The sequence below is a fragment of the Hyla sarda genome, chromosome 13 (assembly GCF_029499605.1).
Source record: "Hyla sarda isolate aHylSar1 chromosome 13, aHylSar1.hap1, whole genome shotgun sequence".
NCBI classification, from domain to species: Eukaryota; Metazoa; Chordata; class Amphibia; order Anura; family Hylidae; genus Hyla; species Hyla sarda.
In genome coordinates this window covers 32183218-32198502 of record NC_079201.1, presented here as the reverse complement: position 1 = coordinate 32198502, position 15285 = coordinate 32183218, and the positions used below count along the sequence as shown (strand labels likewise).

The 15285-nt window shown below is 46.6% G+C and overlaps 2 protein-coding genes across 7 annotated transcripts in view; one reads left to right on the top strand and one right to left on the bottom strand.

Annotated features, from left to right (window-relative positions):
• Positions 1-15285, top strand: part of USP36 (ubiquitin specific peptidase 36) — a 116336-nt gene that overhangs the window by 35460 nt on the left and 65591 nt on the right. The window lies entirely within an intron of this gene.
• LOC130297424 (trichohyalin-like) overlaps positions 1-15285 on the bottom strand; it is a 90284-nt gene that overhangs the window by 15313 nt on the left and 59686 nt on the right. Inside the window, exons 1-2 of one of the 6 annotated variants that reach the window (XM_056549893.1) lie at positions 1815-2709; positions 1385-1658 (exon numbers count right to left, since the gene is read on the bottom strand). The exons of 1 other annotated variant lie outside the window; for it this stretch is intronic. In XM_056549893.1, coding sequence (XP_056405868.1) covers positions 1385-1658; positions 1815-2292 — 752 coding nt within the window. In that variant the 5' untranslated portion in view covers positions 2293-2709. Of the gene's footprint in view, positions 1-1384; positions 1659-1814; positions 2710-15285 lie in introns of those variants that run through there. 4 more of the 6 variants (XM_056549892.1, XM_056549889.1, XM_056549890.1 and 1 more) reach the window with 4 other exon arrangements.

Here is a 15285-nt window from a genome sequence, read left to right as displayed (position 1 = left end):
GTAGTAGCAGTGATGGGAGTATCAGTAAAAGTGACAGTAGTACAGGCAGCGATGGAAGTAGAAGAGGCAGTGATGGGAGTATTGGTAGTAGCGCAGTAATGGGAGTACTATTAGTAGTAGCAGTGTTGGGAGTATTAGAACTGATAGGAATAGTAGCAGTGATGGAAGTAGTAGAATTGATGGGGGTAGTGGCAGTGATCAGAGTAGTAGCAGCAATGCAGTAATGGGAGTAGTAGTAGTAGTAGAAGTGATAGGAGTAGCTGTAAAAGTGATAGTAGTAGGAGCAGTAGAAGTGATGGGCCTTTTGGCTAAGATCAAGTGTAGTATCTGTTCTTATCAGTTTCATGCCGGTGCCCAAATGAAACCGGTTTTGGGCTGGTGGGGATGGGTGCTGCATGGAGGTGGCAGGGGTACCGGGGCGTTTCGGGGCTGGTTCTGAGGAATCAGCTCGATGGCTGCTCTGATGTGACCTGTTTCCTCCGGATCTCGCCATGAGATTGGGGGGTGTAGAGCCGAGGTACTTCTGTGCCTCGGGGAGTGGTGACCCTGAGGTGCCGAAACTCACTGGGTGTTATAACTCACTGAGTGAAACCAATGCACCTTTGGCACTCACCCTTGGTATCCTGGCCTTCTGGCTAGGATCCGGGCAATTTTTATAGATCCGGCTGGATGACCGGGCAATATATCTGCACTTATCCACTTATTTATTTTTGTGTTTTCTCACTGTGCCACTTTTACGTGTTGTTTTGTACACAGGATTGTCAGGATGCGGCAGCCCTTCTGGGTGTCCCACCAGGTGGTCTAGGGGAGGTGTGTGTGGCCATTAGGTTCCTCACCTCCCTGCAACCCCAGGGCATATTGGCTTTGATCAAGATGCCACCAGTATACCGCTCCTCGGCTGATACCTTGGTTAACGCCTAGGTTGAAGCCGGGTGCATTTTCGGCCCCTTAGTAGCTTTGGCGAAAAGGGGCATCGAACTTTGATCCTTGCAGGTGCCATTTGGCCTGGAGGTGAAGGGTAGGTTTGTTGGGTGGCCTCTCTCCTGTTGGAGAAGGGCTTAGCGATAGACCGCATCCTTTGTGCACGTTTTTTTTTTTAGTGTGACACGTTTGCACTTATTCTTGCACTTTGGGTGATATAGAGCACTTGCCTCGGCTCTTAAAAAAAAAAAAAGATGGGAGTAGTAGTAGTGATAGAAGTAGCTGTAAAAGTGAAAGGAGTAGTAGCAGTGATGGGAGTAGTAGTAGAAGTGATAGAAGTAGCTGTAAAAGTGATAGGAGCAGTAGCAGTGATGGGAGTAGTAGTAGTAGTAGAAGTGATAGAAGTAGCTGTAAAAGTGATAGGAGCAGTAGCAGTGATGGGAGTAGTAGTGAGAGGTCTCACCTGCGCAGCATGGTGAAGTTCTGTCTCTTGTAGTAGTCAAGCAGCAGCGCCGTCCTCTCCCTGCACCTCCTGCCGTCCACCTCGAAGCCCTCACTCTGCAGGGCGCTGCTCATCCTCTCAGCCACCGCAGCCCACACCTGGCCGAATTCCCGCACCCAGAATGGGTTGTGGTGAATGACCTCTCGAAGCAGAACAATGTCATGGTGAGCCGCGAAACGGATGTGCCGCTTTCGAGTGGAGCCCGGAGGAGAATACACATCAAAATCTGCCCGCCCTGCACGAGAGATATCGGACAACACACATTACTACAGCCCAGCTATACGGAACAGTGACATGTGACCAAGGATGTCTCCAGAATATGTATCCTGCAGGCGTTACCTCCTCATCACACACAATGTAGCCTCTGGTACCCGTAAAGGGAGATTGTCACCTGTAGTTCTCACCTGCGCTGCTCTGTACCAGTCCCTGGGACTCCATCTGTGTGACCTCGGCTCCCCCTCTACGACCAGTGTTCTAAAGATTTGTGTGCCCCATGGAATTCTGCATCTGCTCCTCCCTTCAGCTTTCCGAATGTCTCCAAAAGAGAGTCGAGAGCAATTCAGTGTGTGATTGGCTGAGGAAAGGGAGCACAGATGTGCTCTTCCCTTCAACTCCTCCCAGCTGCCTTTCATGTGTAATACTGACTGTAGGACATTGTATCTAAGTATATTATGTGTGATACTACAAGCTCTCAGGTGTGTCTCTGAGCATAATATCTGTAATACAGTCTGCAGCCTATTATGTGTGATACTGACTGTAGGACATTGTATCTGTGTGTGTTGAACAGTCTGATCTCCACTGCTCAGAGGCAGCGAATCAGCACATTGCAGAGGCAAAGAGGGGAAGTGACGGGGAGCCACACTGGACATCACTTCCACTACAATTTCCCATGTGTAAAAGAAAATTTCAGAACACTGACAGGAAGCAAATCAGCCTGCAGATTCATATGTGTCCACTAGAAGTGCTAGAGAGCACAAACTGTTTTCTCCACGGGGAAGTGTAAAGCCCTAGAATCGCATACTGCTCAGGGTGGTCTCAGTGGAGATCCTATGCAGTAGCAGACCCGGTAGAGACTAATTGTGGTCCTGGGCAGAACGCAGCCCCATGCACCCACAGGATTACAACTATCTATATCCCACTCACCAATCTCTATCCTTGTGTTGCCAGGGTAGAGTGGGATACACACAGGGAAACCCCAGCACCGCAGAGCGCATTGATTTTAACCCCTTACCAACACACTGCCGCATACAGTATCCTGACCAGATATGAGCTACAGTGGGGATCAAAAGTTTGGGCACCCCAGGTAAAAATTTGTATTAATGTGCATAAAGAAGCCAAGGAAAGATGGAAAAATCTCCAAAAGTCATCAAATTACAGATTAGACATTCTTATAATATGTCAACAAAAGTTAGATTTTATTTCCATCATTTACACTTTCAAAATAACAGAAAACAAAAAAATAGCGTCTGCAAAAGTTTGGGCACCCTGCAGAGTTAATATCTTGTACTGCCCCCTTTGGCAAGTATCACAGCTTGTAAACACTTTTTGTAGCCAGAGAACCTATATAGATGCACCAAACTGACACAGTATTATGAGTAAATATAAATCTTTATTATAATCAGATAAGATAAAACATGATAAAAAATCAGCAGCAGTTAGAAAGAAAACGACTCCGAACACAGATATTAAATAATGTCCAATAGGCACATGGAATGGTACATAAATATAGGTATACAATACTCAATGAAAAGTGGACTTAAAAACAAGCCACAATACATGTATATATATATAAAGAATACACCTAAAGGTGCCTAAGTAAACCCAGTACACTAATGTAAACAAAAAGGACATATAAAGAAGTATAGCTAGTATAGTGTCATTTGCCCAGTGCTATCGGCAGTATGAATACAGGGAGACAAGGATGTTGCCCATACATATCCGAGGGGAAACAAACCACCTCGGTAAAAGTTGGAGCATCGGTTGTCCCTGAAAAAAGTTTAATAAAACATATAAGACTGTCCATGCACCTAGCCAACTGACACCCAGCTATACTTACAAAGGTCGGGAGCCTACCCCTACGTCGTTTCGCTCACTCGCTTCCTCAGGGAGGAAGCGAGTGAGCGAAACGACGTAGGGGTAGGCTCCCGACCTTTGTCCCGCACTTACACACACACTGCTCTTTTAAGGTCTATCCATAGATTTTCAATTATGTTGAGGTCAGGAGATTGTGAAGGCCATGGAAAAACCTTCAGTTTACGCCTCTTGATGTAATCCCCCGTGGATTATAGGTGTGTTTAGGGTCATTATCCATTTGTAGAAGCCAACCTCTCTTTAACTTCAGCTTTTTTCACAGATGGTATCAAGTTAGCATCCAAAATTTGCGGAAATTTTATTGAATCCATTTTTCCTTCTACTCGTGAGATGTTCCCTGTGCCACTGGCTGCAATAAAACCCCAAAGCATGATTGATCCACCCTCATGCTTAACAGTTGGACAGAGGTTCTTTTCATTAAATTCTGTTCCCCTTCTTCTCCAAACGTACCTTTGCTCATTCCGGCCAAAAAGTTCAATTTTAACCTCATCAGTCCACAGAACTTGTTCCCAAAATGCATCAGGCTTGTCTATATGTTCATTTGCAAAGTTCAAACGCTGATTTTTTGTGGTGAGGACGTAGAAGAGGTTTTCTTCTGATGACTCTTCCATGAAGACCATATTTGTACAAGTATCTCTTTATAGTGGAATAGTGTACCACAACTCCAGTGTCCGCCAGATCTTTCTGGTGGGATTTTGCAGTCAAACGTGTGTTTTGAATAGTTTTTCTCACAATCCTGCGAGCTGTTCTGTCTGATATTTTTCTTGGTCTTCCAGATATTGCTTTTACTTCCACTGTTCCTGATGACTGTCATTTCTTAATTACATTCCGAACAGAGGATATTGACATCTGAAAACATTTTGCTATTTTCTTATAGCCTTCTCCAGCTTTGTGAGCGTCAACTATTTCCAGTTTCAGATTTCTAGACAATTGCTTAGAAGAACCCATGGTGCTGATTGTTGGGGCAAGGTCAGATGAGTCTGGGCATTTAAAACCTTTGAGATTGACATCACCTGGTCTTCCCAGATAATGATTGAGAACAATCCATGACACTGGCAGGTCTCAGCTTTGCAAAGGGGACAGTGCATGCTATAAATTCTGCAGAGTGCCCAAACTTTTGCAGCCGCCCTTTTTTTTTTTTCTTATTTTGAAAGTGTAAATGATGGAAATACAATCTAACTTTTGTTGACATATTATAAGAATGTCTAATCTGTAATTTGATGCCTTTTGGAGATTTTTCCATCTTTCCTTGGCTTCTTTATGCACATTAATACAAATTTTTACCTAGGGTGCCCAAACTTTTGATCCCCACTGTATACAGAGACATTGCTACTCAGACTATTTGTAATCAACCATACATGGCACGATCTCCGTGCATACATCTATAAGCGCTACAGACTGTTTGCCACTCTGGGATACCAGCACTTTTTACCCTGAATATTATATGTCCATTTTATTTTATTTTAATGTATGAATATTTTATACATTCACTATCTTGCTTATCGTGGTGAGTCCGATGTAAGGGCCCTACAAAGGAAACCACAAGCACTATCATTGTAATAATAAATTGTTTTAAATTAATTCACTGGAACAACATTTTTTACATATATTTTATATACGCCCATTTATTTTTGACAATCAAGCTCAGACTTGAGGAAAATGTACCCCCCACTTTATACATTATTCGTAGGTTGTATGGGATACACAACCTTTTTCAAATTAGTACTCGTCTGGCAGTAATACTCTTGTCCCTATTGTCGGGTTGCAGCTACCTATACACATTTTTGGATATATTTTTATAGTTTGGAAATCTCCGCACGCAGCGATAACACGTTTATTTTTATTTACACAGTTTCTTTTTTTAAATGGGAAAAGGGGGGTGATTCTTACTTTTATTAGGGAAGAGGTTAAATGATCTTTATGAACTTTTTTTCCACTTTTTTTTTTGCAGCGTTATAGCCCCCCCTAGTGGCTATTACACTGCACACACTGATCTGCTACACAGATCACTGCTGTGCATTGACACGGCAAAGATCAGTGTTATCGGTGGTCGACTGCTCAAGCCTGGATTTCAGGCTTGGAGCAATCAATCGCCAATCGGACGTGAGGAAGGCAGGTAAGGGGACCTCCGCCCGCGTTCTAGCTGATGGAGACATCGCGATTTCACCGCGATGGTCCCAATCAGCCCGAATGAGCTGCCAGGAAGCTTTTACTTTCATAATAGACGCAGCGATCAACTTTGAATGCCGTGTCTAAAGGGTTAATAGCACGTGGCACAACGATCGGTGCCGCATGCTATTAGCCCAGGGTCCCGGCTTTCATTAGCCGCCGAGACCAACCCGGTATGACGTGGGGTCACGATGTGACCCCGCGTTATATACCGGGATCAGGTGCAGGGCGTACAGGTATGCCCTGCGTCCTTAAGAGGTTAAAAAAACTCAAACTTTTTAAACAAAATAACTATGTTTAAGACTTGTTTACGTATATAGGGCTGTTTCAGCGCTAATTTTTTGTGCAAGAATCTGTAGTTTTATCAGTACCATTTTTGTTTTGATGGAACTTTTTGATCACTTTTCTATTAATTTTTTCTCACAGCAATTCTGGTGTTTGGAATTTTCTTACGTTTTAGACATAATAAACGCATGTGGTGAAACCTGATTTTTTTTTTTTAAAGGCCTGTTCTGCTCAGAACAGGCCTTGCCATGGTTTACAAAAGAAGCTGAGTGCACATTCTCAGCATCATATCCAAAGGTTGTCTTCGGGAAATAAACTGCATGCATTGCTGCAGAGGTTGAGGGAGTGGGGTAGAGTCAGTCTGTCAGTGCTCAGACCGTAAGCTGCACCATGCATCAAACTGGCCTGCATAGCTGTCGTCCCAGAAGGAAGCCTCTGCTAAAGATGATGCACCATGAATGTCAACATGCACAGAGATATACTGTATGAGCCCCTTCCCTCTGAGACTGGTCTGCAGGGCAGTATTCCAACATAAGAATGACACCAAACATCTCCAAGACCACCATTGCCTTGCTACAGAAACTGAGGGTAAAGTTGATTGATGGACTAAACAAGCATGTCTCCAGACTAAACCGAAGGTGAAAGAGAACTCCAGTGGCAACCTGTGAAGCTCTGGTGAACTCCATGCTGAGTCTTAAAGGGGTACTACGCTGCTCAGCGTTTGGAACAAACTGTTTCGAACGCTGGAGCCGGGAGCTCGTGACATCACAGCCCGGCCCCCTAAATGCAAGTCTATGGGAGGGGGTGTGACAGCCTTGAGTAAGTTTTTTTTTAAGTGTACGTGCGACATTCGCATTTCATACATTCGCGACCACTGCAAAGTGAAAACTGAAAATTGCTTGGGTAAGGGTTTTGCATACCCAGAAAAATCGCCAAAAAACAGGCTTAGGCGCACATGAAACATTTTGTGCTCCCAGAGTAAGCAAAAAAAAAAAAAAGAAGAAAAAACAGAAATGCAATGAAAAATCTCCCCCACAATCTTACTTCCTGTAGACCCACTGGGATTTCAGTCAATAAGAGTCCAGTCTCTCCGTCTGTTCCTCTGTCTCAATGATCATATAGATACTAGACTTATCGCTTTCTGTTCATATTCTACACTACTAGATATATGTCATTCATAAGGTATTATAGCTGTCTACATCATGGGACAATACATGTAGACTTCTTGATTATTTCTTATAGGTCATCTCAACGTGTTTCCCCTATTAATAAATGTTTCTTCAGGAGACTGTCCTATAGTCTGGGGTGAAAGGTCATGTAGCCATAACAGTGATAAATATAGTCATTTACAGTCAACCTATTCTAGTCCTATATTACTGGATCAATCATGTATCACTGAAATGCCACTCCTGAAAGAAAGAATAATGTCCAGAGAATCACCATCCCCATCATCTACTTAATCATAATGTCCTGCTGGCAAAACAGCACTCACTCATCAAACGCACTTCCCGATCCTGTTTGCTGTGTGATGTCTATACTGAGAGGACTGTGCTGTGTGATGTATGTACTGAGGACTGTGCTGTGTGATGTCTGTACTGAGAGAGAGGACTGTGCTGTGTGATGTATGTACTGAGGACTGTGCTGTGTGATGTCTGTACTGAGAGGACTGTGCTGTGTGATGTCTGTACTGAGAGAGAGGACTGCTGTGTGATGTCTGTACTGAGAGAGGACTGTGCTGTGTGATGTCAGTACTGAGAGGACTGTGCTGTGTGATGTCAGTACTGAGAGAGAGGACTGTGCTGTCTGATGTCTGTACTGAGAGAGGACTGTGCTGTGTGATGTCTGTACTGAGAGGACTGTGCTGTGTGATGTCTGTACTGAGAGAGGACTGTGCTGTGTGATGTCTGTACTGAGAGGACTGTGCTGTGTGATGTCTGTACTGAGAGAGAGGACTGCTGTGTGATGTCTGTACTGAGAGAGGACTGTGCTGTGTGATGTCTGAACTGAGAGAGAGGACTGCTGTGTGATGTCTGTACTGAGATAGGACTGTGCTGTGTGATGTCTATACTGAGAGGAGTGTGCTGTCTGTACTGAGAGAGAGGACTGTGCTGTGTGATCTCTGTACTGAGAGAGAGAGGACTGTGCTGTGTGATGTCTGTACTGAGAGAGGAGTGTGCTGTGTGATGTCTGTACTGAGAGAGGACTGTGCTGTGTGATGTCTGTGCGATGTCTGTACTGAGAGAGGACTGCTGTGTGATGTCTGTACTGAGAGGACTGTGCTGTGTGATGTCTATACTGAGAGAGAGGATTGTGCTGTGTGATCTCTGTACTGAGAGAGAGAGAGGACTGTGCTGTGTGATGTCTGTACTGAGAGAGGGGACTGTGCTGTGTGATGTCTGTACTGAGAGAGGAGTGTGCTGTGTGATGTCTGTACTGAGAGAGGAGTGTGCTGTGTGATGTCTGTACTGAGAGAGGAATGTGCTGTGTGATCTCTGTACTGAGAGAGAGAGAGGACTGTGCTGTGTGATGTCTGTACTGAGAGAGGAGTGTGCTGTGTGATGTCTGTACTGAGAGAGGAATGTGCTGTGTGATGTCTGTGCTGAGAGGACTGTGCTGTGTGATGTCTGTGCTGTGTGATGTCTGTACTGAGAGAGGACTGTGCTGTGTGATGTCTGTACTGAGAGAGAGGACTGTGCTGTGTGATATCTGTACTGAGAGAGGACTGTGCTGTGTGATGTCTGTACTGAGAGAGAGGACTGTGCTGTGTGATGTCTGTACTGAGAGAGAGGACTGTGCTGTGTGATGTCTGTACTGAGAGGACTGTGCTGTGTGATGTCAGTACTGAGAGAGAGGACTGTGCTGTGTGATGTCTGTACTGAGAGAGGACTGTGCTGTGTGATGTCTATACTGAGAGAGGAGTGTGCTGTGTGATCTCTGTACTGAGAGAGGGGACTGTGCTGTGTGATGTCTGTACTGAGAGAGGACTGTGCTGTGTGATGTCTGTACTGAGAGAGGACTGTGCTGTGTGATGTCTATACTGAGAGAGAGGACTGTGCTGTGTGATGTCTGTACTGAGAGAGAGAGAGGAGTGTGCTGTGTGATGTCTGTACTGAGAGAGGAGTGTGCTGTGTGATGTCTGTACTGAGAGAGGGGACTGTGCTGTGTGATGTCTGTACTGAGAGAGAGGACTGTGCTGTGTGATGTCTGTACTGAGAGGACTGTGCTGTGTGATGTCCTCTCAGTACAGACATCACACAGCACAGTCCTCTCAGTATAGACATCACACAGCACAGTCCTCTCTCAGTAGACATCACACAGCACAGTCCTCTCTCTCAGTATAGACATCACACAGCACAGTCCTCTCAGTATAGACATCACACAGCACAGTCCTCTCTCAGTAGACATCACACAGCACAGTCCTCTCTCTCAGTATAGACATCGCACAGCACAGTCCTCTCTCTCTCAGTATAGACATCACACAGCAGTCCTCTCAGTACAGACATCACAGCAGTCCTCTCAGTATAGACATCACACAGCACAGTCCTCTCTCAGTACAGTCATCACACAGCACAGTCCTCTCTCTCAGTAGACATCACACAGCACAGTCCTCTCTCTCAGTACAGACATCACACAGCACAGTCCTCTCAGTAGACATCACACAGCACAGTCCTCTCTCAGTAGACATCACACAGCACAGTCCTCTCTCAGTACAGACATCACACAGCACAGTCCTCTCTCAGTACAGACATCACACAGCACAGTCCTCTCTCAGTACAGACATCACACAGCACAGTCCTCTCTCAGTAGACATCACACAGCACAGTCCTCTCTCAGTAGACATCACACAGCACAGTCCTCTCTCAGTACAGACATCACACAGCACAGTCCTCTCAGTATAGACATCACACAGCACAGTCCTCTCTCAGTACAGAGATCACACAGCACAGTCCTCTCAGTATAGACATCACACAGCACAGTCCTCTCAGTATAGACATCACACAGCACAGTCCTCTCAGTACAGACATCACACAGCACAGTCCTCTCAGTACAGACAGCACAGTCCTCTCAGTAGACATCACACAGCACAGTCCTCTCAGTACAGACATCACACAGCAGTCCTCTCAGTACATACATCACACAGCACAGTCCTCTCTCAGTACAGAGATCACACAGCACAGTCCTCTCTCAGTACAGAGATCGCACAGCACAGTCCTCTCAGTACAGACATCACACAGCACAGTCCTCTCAGTACAGACATCACACAGCACAGTCCTCTCAGTAGTCATCACACAGCACAGTCCTCTCTCTCAGTATAGACATCACACAGCACAGTCCTCTCTCAGTATAGACATCACACAGAACAGTCCTCTCAGTACAGACATCACACAGCAGTCCTCTCTCAGTACAGACATCACACAGCACAGTCCTCTCTCAGTACAGACATCACAGTCCTCTCTCAGTACAGACATCACACAGCACAGTCCTCTCAGTACAGACATCACACAGCACAGTCCTCTCAGTACAGACATCACACAGCACAGTCCTCTCAGTAGACATCACACAGCACAGTCCTCTCAGTACAGCCATCACACAGCACAGTCCTCTCAGTACAGACATCACACAGCACAGTCCTCTCTCAGTACAGACATCACACAGCACAGTCCTCTCAGTAGAGACATCACACAGCACAGTTCTCTCTCAGTACAGACATCACACAGCACAGTCCTCTCAGTACAGACATCACACAGCAGTCCTCTCAGTACAGACATCACACAGCACAGTCCTCTCAGTACAGACATCACACAGCACAGTCCTCTCAGTACAGACATCACAGTCCTCTCTCAATACAGACATCACACAGCACAGTCCTCTCTCAGTACATACATCACACAGCACAGTCCTCTCTCTCAGTACAGACATCACAGTCCTCTCTCAGTACAGACATCACACAGCACAGTCCTCTCTCAGTACAGACATCACACAGCACAGTCCTCTCTCAGTACAGACATCACACAGCACAGTCCTCTCAGTACAGACATCACACAGCACAGTCCTCTCAGTACATACATAACACAGCACAGTCCTCTCTCAGTACAGACATCACACAGCACAGTCCCCTCTCAGTACAGACATCACACAGCACAGTCCTCTCTCAGTACAGACATCACACAGCACAGTCCTCTCAGTACAGACATCACACAGCACAGTCCTCTCTCAGTACAGACATCACACAGCACAGTCCTCTCAGTACAGACATCACACAGCACAGTCCTCTCTCAGTACAGACATCACACAGCACAGTCCTCTCAGTACAGACATCACACAGCACAGTCCTCTCAGTACAGACATCACACAGCACAGTCCTCTCTCAGTACAGACATCACACGGCACACTCCTCTCTCAGTACAGACATCACACAGCACAGTCCTCTCTCAGTACAGACATCACACAGCACAGTCCTCTCAGTACAGACATCACACAGCACAGTCCTCTCTCAGTACAGACATCACACAGCACAGTCCTCTCAGTACAGACATCACACAGCACAGTCCTCTCAGTATAGACATTACACAGCACAGTCCTCTCAGTACAGACATCACACAGCACAGTCCTCTCAGTAGACATCACACAGCACAGTCCTCTCTCAGTACAGACATCACACAGCACAGTCCTCTCAGAACAGACATCACACAGCACAGTCCTCTCTCAGTACAGACATCACACAGCACAGTCCTCTCAGTACAGACATCACACAGCACAGTTCTCTCTCAGTACAGACATCACACAGCACAGTCCTCTCAGTACAGACATCACACAGCACAGTCCTCTCTCAGTACAGACATCACACAGCACAGTCCTCTCAGTACAGACATCCCACAGCACAGTCCCCTCAGTACAGACATCACACAGCACAGTCCTCTCTCAGTACAGACATCACACAGCACAGTCCTCTCAGTACAGACATCACACAGCACAGTCCTCTCTCAGTACAGACATCACACAGCACAGTCCTCTCTCAGTACAGACATCACACAGCACAGTCCTCTCTCAGTACAGACATCACACAGCACAGTCCTCTCTCAGTACAGACATCACACAGCACAGTCCTCTCTCAGTACAGACATCACACAGCACAGTCCTCTCAGTATAGACATCACACAGCACAGTCCTCTCTCAGTATAGACATCACACAGCACAGTCCTCTCAGTACAGACATCACACAGCACAGTCCTCTCAGAACAGACATCACACAGCACAGTCCTCTCAGTACAGACATCACACAGCACAGTCCTCTCAGTACAGACATCACACAGCACAGTCCTCTCAGTACAGACATCACACAGCACAGTCCTCTCAGTACAGACATCACACAGCACAGTCCTCTCAGTACAGACATCACACAGCACAGTCCTCTCAGTACAGACATCACACAGCACAGTCCTCTCTCTCAGTACAGACATCACACAGCACAGTCCTCTCTCAGTACAGACATCACACAGCACAGTCCTCTCTCAGTACAGACATCACACAGCACACTCCTCTCTCAGTACAGACATCACACAGCACAGTCCTCTCAGTACAGACATCACACAGCACAGTCCTCTCAGTACAGACATCACACAGCACAGTCCTCTCTCAGTATAGACATCACACAGCACAGTCCTCTCTCAGTACAGACATCACACAGCACAGTCCTCTCTCAGTACAGACATCACACAGCACAGTCCTCTCAGTACAGACATCACACAGCACAGTCCTCTCTCAGTACAGACATCACACAGCACAGTCCTCTCTCAGTACAGACATCACACAGCACAGTCCTCTCTCAGTATAGACATCACACAGCACAGTCCTCTCTCTCAGTACAGACATCACACAGCACAGTCCTCTCAGTACAGACATCACACAGCACAGTCCTCTCTCTCAGTACAGACATCACACAGCACAGTCCTCTCTCAGTACAGACATCACACAGCACACTCCTCTCTCAGTACAGACATCACACAGCACACTCCTCTCTCAGTACAGACATCACACAGCACAGTCCTCTCTCAGTACAGACATCACACAGCACAGTCCTCTCAGTACAGACATCACACAGCACAGTCCTCTCAGTACAGACATCACACAGCACAGTCCTCTCAGTACAGACATCACACAGCACAGTCCTCTCTCTCAGTACAGACATCACACAGCACAGTCCTCTCTCTCAGTACAGACATCACACAGCACAGTCCTCTCTCAGTACAGACATCACACAGCACAGTCCTCTCAGTACAGACATCACACAGCACAGTCCTCTCAGTACAGACATCACACAGCACAGTCCTCTCAGTACAGACATCACACAGCACAGTCCTCTCAGTACAGACATCATACAGCACAGTCCTCTCAGTACAGACATCACACAGCACAGTCCTCTCTCTCAGTACAGACATCACACAGCACAGTCCTCTCTCAGTATAGACATCTCACAGCACAGTCCTCTCTCAGTACAGACATCACACAGCACAGTCCTCTCTCAGTACAGGCATCACACAGCACAGTCCTCTCAGTACAGACATCACACAGCACAGTCCTCTCTCAGTACAGACATCACACAGCACAGTCCTCTCTCAGTACAGACATCACACAGCACAGTCCTCTCTCTCAGTACAGACATCACACAGCACAGTCCTCTCAGTACAGACATCACACAGCACAGTCCTCTCAGTACAGACATCACACAGCACAGTCCTCTCAGTACAGACATCACACAGCACAGTCCTCTCTCTCAGTACAGACATCACACAGCACAGTCCTCTCTCAGTACAGACATCACACAGCACACTCCTCTCTCAGTACAGACATCACACAGCACACTCCTCTCAGTACAGACATCACACAGCACAGTCCTCTCAGTACAGACATCACACAGCACAGTCCTCTCAGTACAGACATCACACAGCACAGTCCTCTCAGTAGACATCACACAGCACAGTTCTCTCTCAGTACAGACATCACACAGCACAGTCCTCTCTCAGTATAGACATCACACAGCACAGTCCTCTCTCAGTACAGACATCACACAGCACAGTCCTCTCTCAGTACAGACATCAAACAGCACAGTCCTCTCAGTACAGACATCACACAGCACAGTCCTCTCTCAGTACAGACATCACACAGCACAGTCTTCTCTCAGTATAGACATCACACAGCACAGTCCTCTCTCTCAGTACAGACATCACACAGCAAAGTCCTCTCAGTACAGACATCACACAGCACAGTCCTCTCAGTACAGACACCACACAGCACAGTCCTCTCAGTACAGACATCACACAGCACAGTCCTCAGTACAGACATCACACAGCACAGTCCTCTCAGTACAGACATCACACAGCACAGTCCTCTCAGTACAGACATCACACAGCACAGTCCTCTCTCAGTACAGACATCACACAGCACAGTCCTCTCTCAGTACAGACATCACACAGCACAGTCCTCTCTCAGTACAGACATCACACAGCACAGTCCTCTCAGTACAGACATCACACAGCACAGTCCTCTCAGTATAGACATCACACAGCACAGTCCTCTCAGTACAGACATCACACAGCACAGTCCTCTCTCAGTACAGACATCACACAGCACAGTCCTCTCAGTACAGACATCACACAGCACAGTCCTCTCAGTATAGACATCACACAGCACAGTCCTCAGTACATACATCACACAGCACAGTCCTCTCAGTACATACATCACACAGCACAGTCCTCTCAGTACAGACATCACACAGCACAGTCCTCTCTCTCAGTACTGACATCACACAGCAGTCCTCTCTCTCAGTACAGACATCACACAGCACAGTCCTCTCAGTATAGACATCACACAGCACAGTCCTCTCAGTACAGACATCACACAGCACAGTCCTCTCTCTCAGTACAGACATCACACAGCACAGTCCTCTCTCTCAGTACAGACATCACACAGCACAGTCCTCTCTCTCAGTACAGACATCACACAGCACAGTCCTCTCTCTCAGTACAGACATCACACAGCACAGTCCTCAGTACAGACATCACACAGCACAGTCCTCAGTACAGACATCACACAGCACAGTCCTCAGTACAGACATCACACAGCACAGTCCTCTCAGTACAGACATCACACAGCACAGTCCTCAGTACAGACATCACACAGCACAGTCCTCTCAGTACAGACATCACACAGCACAGTCCTCTCTCTCAGTACAGACATCACACAGCACAGTCCTCTCTCTCAGTACAGACATCACACAGCACAGTCCTCTCAGTACAGACATCACACAGCACAGTCCT